General features: G+C 50.3%; 1 protein-coding gene across 1 annotated transcript; it reads right to left on the bottom strand.

Annotated features, from left to right (window-relative positions):
- Nucleotides 1-2716: 2716 nt before the first annotated feature.
- Nucleotides 2717-7568, bottom strand: LOC127206873 (SH2 domain-containing protein 3C-like). Its single transcript, XM_051166169.1, has 2 exons — nt 7420-7568; nt 2717-3238 (listed from the first exon to the last, which is right to left on the bottom strand). Exons 1-2 carry the CDS (start codon nt 7454-7456, stop codon nt 2754-2756), a joined length of 522 nt encoding a protein of 173 aa, XP_051022126.1. The 5' UTR covers nt 7457-7568; the 3' UTR covers nt 2717-2753.
- Nucleotides 7569-8594: the final 1026 nt, after the last annotated feature.

The raw sequence follows: 8594 nt of genomic DNA on the forward strand, positions 1-8594 counted from the left end.
TCGAACTCACAGCCATCCACCTGCCTCTGCCTCCCGAGTGCTGAGGATTAAAGGCGTGAGCCACCACGCCTGGCAATAATAGCATTTTTCAAAGACGTATTTATTTTATGTATAAGTGCTCTATCTGCATGCAATGGTTGTGAGCCACCATGCGGTCACTGGGAATTGAACTCAGAACCTCTGGAAGAGCAGACAGTGCTCTTAACTGCCGAACCATCTCTCCAGCCCCAACAATAGCATTTTTTAAAAGACTGAGTGATTTATTATTATGTACACAGTGCTCTGCCTGCATGTACACCTGCAGGACAGAAGAGGGCATCAGATCACATTATAGGTGGTTGTGAGCCACCATATGGTGTCTGGGAATTGAACTCAGGACCTCTGTAAGCCCCTAACCTCTGAGCCATTTCTCCAGCCCAACAACAGCATTTTAAAAAGCGTTCAATGAGTGCTGGAGGCTGGAGCAGGAGGATCTCTGTGAGTTCGGGGTCAGCCTGGTCTACAAAGCAAGTCTAGGACAGCCAAGAAAGCAAGTCTAGGACAGCCAAGGCTACACAGAGAGACCCTGTCTCAAAAGACCAAAAACCAAAACAAAACAAAAGGAAGAAGAAGGAAGAGGAGGAAGAGAAGGACGAGAAGGAAAGCAAAAATAAATAAATAAATAAATATAAGAAAGAACGAAAACAAAACAAAAAATAATAAAGTGCTCAATGAGTTGTCAATTTTACCACTGTTTTTAGGATGTGTGTGTGTGTGTGTGTGTGTGTGTATGTGTATGTGTGTGTTTGTGTGTGTGTGTGTGTGTGTGTGTTTGTGTGTGTGTGTGTGTGTGTGTGTGTAGGTGCACATGCCACCATGTGCCAGTTCTCTCAATTCACCATTGGGAATCAAACTTTGTATTTGTTTGTTTGTTTTTGTTTTTGTTTTTCAAAGACAGGGTTTCTCTGTGTAGCCTTGGCTGTCCTGGACTCACTTTGTAGACCAGACTGGCCTCGAACTCACAGCGATCCGCCTGCCTCTGCCTCCCGAGTGCTGGGATTAAAAGTGTGCATCACCACCTCCCAGTGGGAACTGAACTTTTGATGGAGTACTGGGGACCAAACTTAGGTTGCCAGTTGGCAGCATTCATCTCTATCCATTGACAAGTGGCTTTCTAGACCAGGCATCGGCCATGCTGGCCCCCAGAACTGAAGGCACTGAGCTGATGGCTGGAGTGAGCGCTGCGATTTGACAGGTACCTGGCTAGGGAAGATGACATCTCCGCCCTGAGCCTGTTTCCTTATCTGCTGCAGACACAGTAGCTCTCCAGCTGGCTTTTGAGAATTTGTTCCGCAGTGCCTAGTGGGTTGGCAGCTCTTGGGTGTTCCGTCTCCTGCACTGTTCATTGCTCCCACCCTTCCCTCCATGTGTTCCAGGCTGGCCTGGAAGAGCTGCATATAAAGCCAAGAATCACCCTGAACTTCAGGCCCTCTGGCTTTCAGCTCCCACGTGCCACCACACCAACCAATATGGTAGCAGGGACTGTGCTGAATAAATAGTTTTATTATGATGTCAACTTGACACAAGCTAAAATCAGCTGAGAGGAGGGAACCTCGATTAAGAAAATGCTTCCATGCAATCAGGCTGTAGGCCAGGCCATTTTAGTCCCAGCACTAGAGAGGCAGACGCAGGCCTGTGAGTTTGAGGTCAGCCTGGTCTACAGAGTGAGTTCTTAGACAGCAGCGAAACCTTGTCTTCAAAAAACAAAAATGGGGCTGAAAGCAAGCCTGTAGAGCCTTTTAAAAAATGATTTATTATTTATTGTATATGAGCACTTCATCTGCAGAAGAAGGCATCAGATCACATTATAGATGGTTGTGAGCCACCATGTGGTTGCTGGGAATTGAACTCAGGACCTCTGGAAGGGCAGGCGGTGCTCTAAACCACTCAGCCATCTCTCCAGCCCGAACTTTTTCTTAATTAGTGATTGATGGGGGAGGGCACATTCCAATGTGGGTGGTGCCCCACTCTGGGCTGGTGTCACGGGTTCTATAAGAAGGCTGAGCAAGGCATAAGGAGCAAGTCAGACGGCAGCACTCCTCCATGTCCTCTGCATCAGCTCCTGCCTCCAAGTTCCTGCCCTGCTTGAGTTCCTGTCCTGACTCCCTTCAGTGATGAACAGCTACGTGGAAGTGTAAGCCAAGCAAACCCTTTCCTCCCAAGTTGCTTTTTGGTCATGGCGTTTCGTAGCAGCAGTAGAAACCCAACCTAAGATTGGGGGTTAACCCCAGGGTGCTAGGCAAGCACTCTACCAACTGACCTACATACCCAGCTCACTCATTTGCTTTATTTCCTTTTTATTTTATTTCCTGTTTTGTTTTGAGACAGGATCTCATTCTGAAGTTCAGGCTGACCTCAAACTCATAGCAGTCCCCCAGCCTCAGCTGCCTCCGTGCTGGGACTGCAGGGTGTACCACTCTCTAGGCCCTGGCCTCGTATTTTCAGTTCAGATGTTTGCGCTGGAACTGAACCAGCTAGAGATATTAAGAAGACATCTGGCCGGGCGTGGTGGCGCACGCCTTTAATCCCAGCACTCGGGAGGCAGAGGCAGGCGGATCGCTGTGAGTTCGAGGCCAGCCTGGTCTACAAAGTGAGTCCAGGATGGCCAAAGCTACACAGAGAAACCCTGTCTCGAAAAACCGGGAAAAAAAAAAAAAAAAAAAAAAAAAAGAAGACATCTGTGCACGTCCTGCCTTCCCTGCCCCGGTTGGCACCTACCTTTCTGGGCGCACATCCCCAGGGATTTGCTCTTCCTTTTTGTCTACTGTAGAATCTTCAGGCTTCCTCATAGGGTCAGCTTCTACTGCAGGAGGTGTGGGTCCCGCTCCTGGGGTGTCCTTCAGTGGAACCTCAGTTTCCTCCTCTGCCTCTTTGGCTGCCTCTAAGCCTGGTGGTGGGTCTGGCAGCCCTCCAGGCACCGGCTGCGACTCAAGGCTGACCTCCTGGGCCTTCCGGCTAGTCTGTTGTTTCCAAGCCTTCTTGATGTTAGAGCGAGGCATGGTGCCCATGTGGCTGTACATGTCACTGGAGCGAGCATAGGCGGGAGGACTCTTTGGGACAGTCACCATGTCGTCCTGGGTGGTTTCAAAAGTGTCAGGCTCCACATGAGACTGGGGACTAATGGGGGCTGACGACCGTCTCAGAGAAAAGGACCGAGGGAGATTGGAAAGGCTCCCAAGGCCCTTGAACTTGAAGAACTCTGGCAAGAGAGGAGGAGAGGAAACGGATTAATGGCAACGTCAGAGCGACTAAATCACTCAGGTCTACACAGTGAGCGTACAAAGCTCAGGTCAATTCTCAATTACTCGCATGGATGTGGAAGCAGGGTGCATGCATCCTGGATGTGGTACCCTTGGATGCCAGAAGAGGGAGTTCCCAGGTGGTTGTGAGTGGCTCACAGTGGGCGCTGGAAATCAGACTCATCTTCTGTTAAAAGCAGCAAGGGCTCCCCCTGTTGCACACCCCCACTTCCCCCAGTTCATCCCTACACTCCCAGGAGTGGGATAATGTGCGACTTTGCAGCCACAGCCCTGAATCCAGACCTTTCTTCCACATTCTAGCTGTGTGGCCTCAGGGCACATCATCAGATGTCTCTGAGCTCTCTCACCCACATCAGTAAACCAAGGATTATATCTAGTGCCTCCCCCTACAAGCAGCAAGAGGCGTGGAGAAAAGCATGTAAGTTAAAGGGCTAGGAAGAGGACCCTGAAAAATGCCAGACACACAAGCCAGGCTGTGGTGGTGACGCACACCTTTAATCCCAGCACTCGGGAGGCAGAGGCAGGCAGGCGCATCGCTGTGAGTTCAAGGCCAGCCTGGTCTACAAAGTGAGTCCAGGACAGCCAAGGCTACACAGAGAAACCCTGTCTCAAAAAAATCCCAAAACAAAACAAACAAGCAAACAAAAAAACCAAAACAAACAACAACAAGAAGACAGAGGAGTTGGAGAAGTGATTCAGAAGGTGAGAGGGGCCTTCCTGCTGTGTGAGGGGACTGGAGTGAAGCTCTCAGCACCCCTGTCAGGTGAGACCCTCTCAGCTCCAAGGAGCCCAGTGCCCCTTTCTGGCCTCTGTGATTATACCCCTCCCCCTCCCCACACCAACACACACACCACAAAGTAAATCTTTAAAAAAATAAATAACACTGAGGCTGGAGAGATGGCTCAGCGGTTAAGAGGACCTGGATTCATTCCCCAGGACCCACATGTTTTGTCTGACAACCCCCTGTACCTCCACGTCCAGGAGATCCAATGCCCTCTCCTGGCATCTGACATCCATGGGGACTATACACACGTGGTGTACAGACAGATATGAAGACAAATGAGGATATTGTTTTTTGGTTTTGGTTTTTCAAGACAGGGTTTCTCTGTGAAGCCTTGGCTGTCCTGGAACTCGCTCTGCAGACCAGACTGGCCTCAGACTCACAGTGATCTGCCTGCCTCTGCCTTCCAAGTGCTGAGATTAAAGGTGTGTGCCACCATTAGCCCTGGTAATATAATGTTTTAAAAAATACAAATTTTACCTGGTCTACAAAGTGAGTCCAGGGCAGCCAAGGCTACACAGAGAGACCCTGTCTCAGGAAAACCAAACCAAACAAAAACAAAAACAAATTTTAGAGATCTCTGTTTTAAAAATAAGATGGCGTGCTGGAGGGATGGCTCAGAGGTTAAGAACACAGCCTGTTCTCCCAAAGGTCCTGAGTTCGATTCCCAGCAACCACATGATGGCTCACAAACATCTATAATGAGATCTGGTGTCCTCTTGTGGTACGCAGGTGTACATGCAGGCAAAATGCTCTCTACTTAATAAATAAATAAATCTTTAAAAAAAAAAAAAAAAAAAAAAAAAAAAAAAAAAAAGGCCGGGTGTGGTGGCGCGCGCCTTTAATCCCAGCACTCGGGAGGCAGAGGCAGGTGGATCACTGTGAGTTCGAGGCCAGCCTGGTCTACAAAGTGAGTCCAGGATGGCCAAGGCTACACAGAGAAACCCTGTCTCAAAAAACCAAAAAAAAAAAAAAAAAAAAAAAAAAAAAAAAAGATGGCAAGGCATCAAAGAAGACACCTGAGGTTGTATCTGAACATGCCCACTCACACATACCTGGACATGGACACACATGCAAAGGTTGTAAATAACATGCTTTTGCTTTGTGTGCTGTGTGGCATACAAAATATCCTCAAAAAGAGATATCAAAAATTAAGATGACAAGCCGGGCGTGGTGGCGCACGCCTTTAATCCCAGCACTCGGGAGGCAGAGGCAGGTGGATCGCTGTGATTTCGAGGCCAGCCTGGTCTACAAAGTGAGTCCAGGATGGCCAAGGCTACACAGAGAGACCCTGTCTCAAAAAACCCAAAAAAAAAAAAAATTAAGATGACAATGATGACTAAAAATTCCTCTTACTTCTTGGACAGTGTGAATTTTTAACATATGCATAACATCCTGATTTCCAGATAAGGAAATTGACATTCAGAGTGAAATGAATGGTCTGAGGTTCCACAGCTTACCCCAAAGCCTAGACCAGTGTGTGTGTGTGTGTGTGTGTGTGTGTGTGTGTTGTGAGTATGTATGGAATGTGTGTGGTGTCTGTGATGTATGTGTTTGTGTATGTTGTATATGTGTGAGTGTGTGTGGTGTATGTGTGAATGTGTATGTGTGTATGGTATGTGTGTGTGTATGTGTGTATGGTGTGTGTGTGCGTGTATGTGCGTATGGTATGTGTGTATATGTGTGTATGGTGTGTGTATATGTGCGTGTATATGTGTGTATGGGGGGTGTGTGTGTGCGTGTGTGTGTGTGTGTGTGTGTGTGTGTGTGTGTGTGTAAGGAGTAGCATGCAAAGCAACCCGTGACACATCTAGGTTGAAAGGAGATGGGTAAGGCTGCCAGCCTGAGGATTGCGGGCTCCATCCTGTCTATGTGTGTTTCTCTCCTCCCTGTAGCCTGAACCCATGTTACAAACTCCACAGGCAGGGCTCCCGAGATACCATCTTCCAGCAGGGACGGAAGTACATTCTGTTTGATCGCTCCTGCGCTCTGCCCCCAGGCTGTGGGACTGTCCCTTCTCTGACTTCCGTAGGGCCTCCAGATGACTTGAGCAAAGGCAAAAAACACTGGCATTTCTACCTCCCCGGCCTCCTCTGCATCCTCAGGTACCCACACCCCTAACGGAACATAAGCTCAATGCTCACATGTGACAAGGACAGAATCCGGGACCCAGAGAGTGGAAGGGGTGTGCCTACAGTCCACAGTGAGACCTCTCAGAGCCTGAGTGGAATCACAGGGCTCTGGACCTCAGGATTCTTTCCTGCCCGGTGCCCCTGGTCCCAGCCCCGACAGTGCTGGCTCCTGCCCTCCTTCTAGCAGGTTCATCTAGGACAGAGATTTCACTAGTCTCTAGCAGAAGAGCCACCGATCACCTCCTTTCTCAGTACTAAGGGTTTTGTTTGTTTGCTTTGTGTGTTTGTATGAGACAGTGTCTCACTCTGTAACCTGGTTTCATCTGCCCTCTGAGTGCTAGGATTACAGATGTGTGTATCTTCATCTTTGAGACGCAGTCCCTGTGTGTATGTGCACAGACACAGACAGACAGACAGACAGACAGACAGACACACACACACACACACACACACACACACAGTGCTGGAAGGTCAGAGGAGTCAGAGGACAGAAGTTTGGGGTCCCAAATGGATGGACCTAGAGAAAGAAATAGCAGCGGATGGGTGTAGCTCACCCAGGAACTTGGTGCTGGTAGCTCCCAGCCTCACTACCGGTGGGAACATAACACAGCATCCGTAGCCAGGCCGTGGTGGCGCACGCCTTTAATCCCAGCACTTGGGAGGCAGAGGCAGGCGGATCGCTGTGAGTTCAAGGCCAGCCTGGTCTACAAAGCAAGTCCAGGACAGCCAAGGCTACACAGAAAAACCCTGTCTTGAAAAACCAAACCAAACAAGCAAAAAAACCCCAACCAAACCAACAAACAAAAACCATAGTAGCATCCATGGTCCTCAGATCCAGTCACTCTCTAAAGATCCCCCTAGACCTCAAGTTAAGCTAGGTTCTGTCACATGGAGTATGTGGGGGGGGGGGGTCTCTCCCTGCACAGCCTCAAGGACAGAGAGGAGGCAGGATGGTACGGAAGATGGAAAGGCGAGGCGCTGGCTGTAGCGAGAGGGAAGCAGAAGTGAAGGGAGAGGGAGGGAAAGACAGAAATGGAAAGACAGACACAGAGACAGAGATGGAGAGACACCCCAGGCCACAGCAGGAGCAGACAGTAGCACTCTGGAGAGAGGCAGAGATGGACAGAAAGAGAAAGACAGCGCTAAGAAGCAGATGCCGAGAGGCCAAGCTGAAGAGATGGAGGGTCGGTGGACAGTCTGTACTCACTGAACTTTTTGCTGGTTTTTTTGGGCATCTCTGTCATCTTGGCGGGCTGTGCAAAGCCCCTGGCTTGCTAACATGTGGCTGTTCCAGGCTCCAGGCATCAAGGTTGATGGGCCTCCCCCGCACCCCTTCCCCTTTCTCTTGCCCTCTCACTCGCTTCCTCTGTGTATTTTTAAACTAGAGAAACTCCCACAGCCCCACCCTCCCACCCTCTCCACAGGGGGCGGGGGCTGGGGCCTCCCCAGTCCAGCCCCTGAGGGCCTCCTCAGCCAGCAGCAGGGGCAGGGGGCACACCACAAACCCATGGGACTTGGAAGGCCTAAGGAACAAACCACAGGCTCTGGGAACACAGCCCACTAGGCTGGGGGCCACTGGGGACCTGCCAACAGCTGTCAGGGGGCCTGGCCCACAGGATGAAAAGTCCAGGAGACAGGCCCATGTCTGGACAGTTCATTCTAAGCCTTGGTACCCAGGAGATAAAGTGGCGGTGAATGGCTACTTTGTCGCTGTGTGCGTGATCACAGATGAGAAGATTCACCTGCCAGTTTCCTTTTGGTGAGCAGGATGTGCTAGCATCGCGGTAGCCAGCACATCTGGACAGAGCCAGGCATAAAGTCAGTACCTGCTTAGGCATGATGGTCCCTGTCCACATCAGCAGAGGCAGGTGAGAACAGGTCTTTCACATCCTTTGGGCAGAGATGGGGAAACTGAGGCACAGAGATGTAAAGGCACCTCCCCAGATCACAGCGAGAGTTGGTGGCACACACACTGGGTTACAATTTGTCTTTCCAGTAATATACAGGCTCTGCAAACACAAACGTGTGTACCCGCGTGCGCGCATGCGCGCATGCACGCGAGTTCTGCGCCCACACAGAACAAATGTAAGGAAATGAAACCCTCATGTACACCTGTAGTGGGAGGGCTGGGCGGGGGGGGGGGGGGGGGGGGGGGGAGCAGCTCATGTTGAGCCTAGGGAGCCACAAGGTCAAATGTAGTTCTGAAGGCTGCCACCTCTGCAGCCTCAGTGACTCTCTTTAAGATATAACAAGACACACAGCCATCTGCCTGAGACTTCGCAGCCCTAGGTCTCCCTTTGCTTCTTCTGTGTGTGGGATGTGATCCTGGGTCATCCACTCGCTAAGCAAGTTCTTCTCTACCCCAGCAGCCCAGAGTGGACA

This window comes from Acomys russatus, chromosome 24 (genome assembly GCF_903995435.1).
Source record: "Acomys russatus chromosome 24, mAcoRus1.1, whole genome shotgun sequence".
In the NCBI taxonomy this organism is placed as follows: domain Eukaryota; kingdom Metazoa; phylum Chordata; class Mammalia; order Rodentia; family Muridae; genus Acomys; species Acomys russatus.

Excerpts from the sequence above, each read along its gene's own strand:
- LOC127206873 (XM_051166169.1), bottom strand. The coding sequence starts at position 7,456 with ATGACAGAGATGCCCAAAAAAACCAGCAAAAAGTTCA. Across the intron at positions 3,239-7,419 it reads AAAAACCAGCAAAAAGTTCA|AGTTCTTCAAGTTCAAGGGC; the intron begins GTGAGTACAGAC and ends CTCTCTTGCCAG.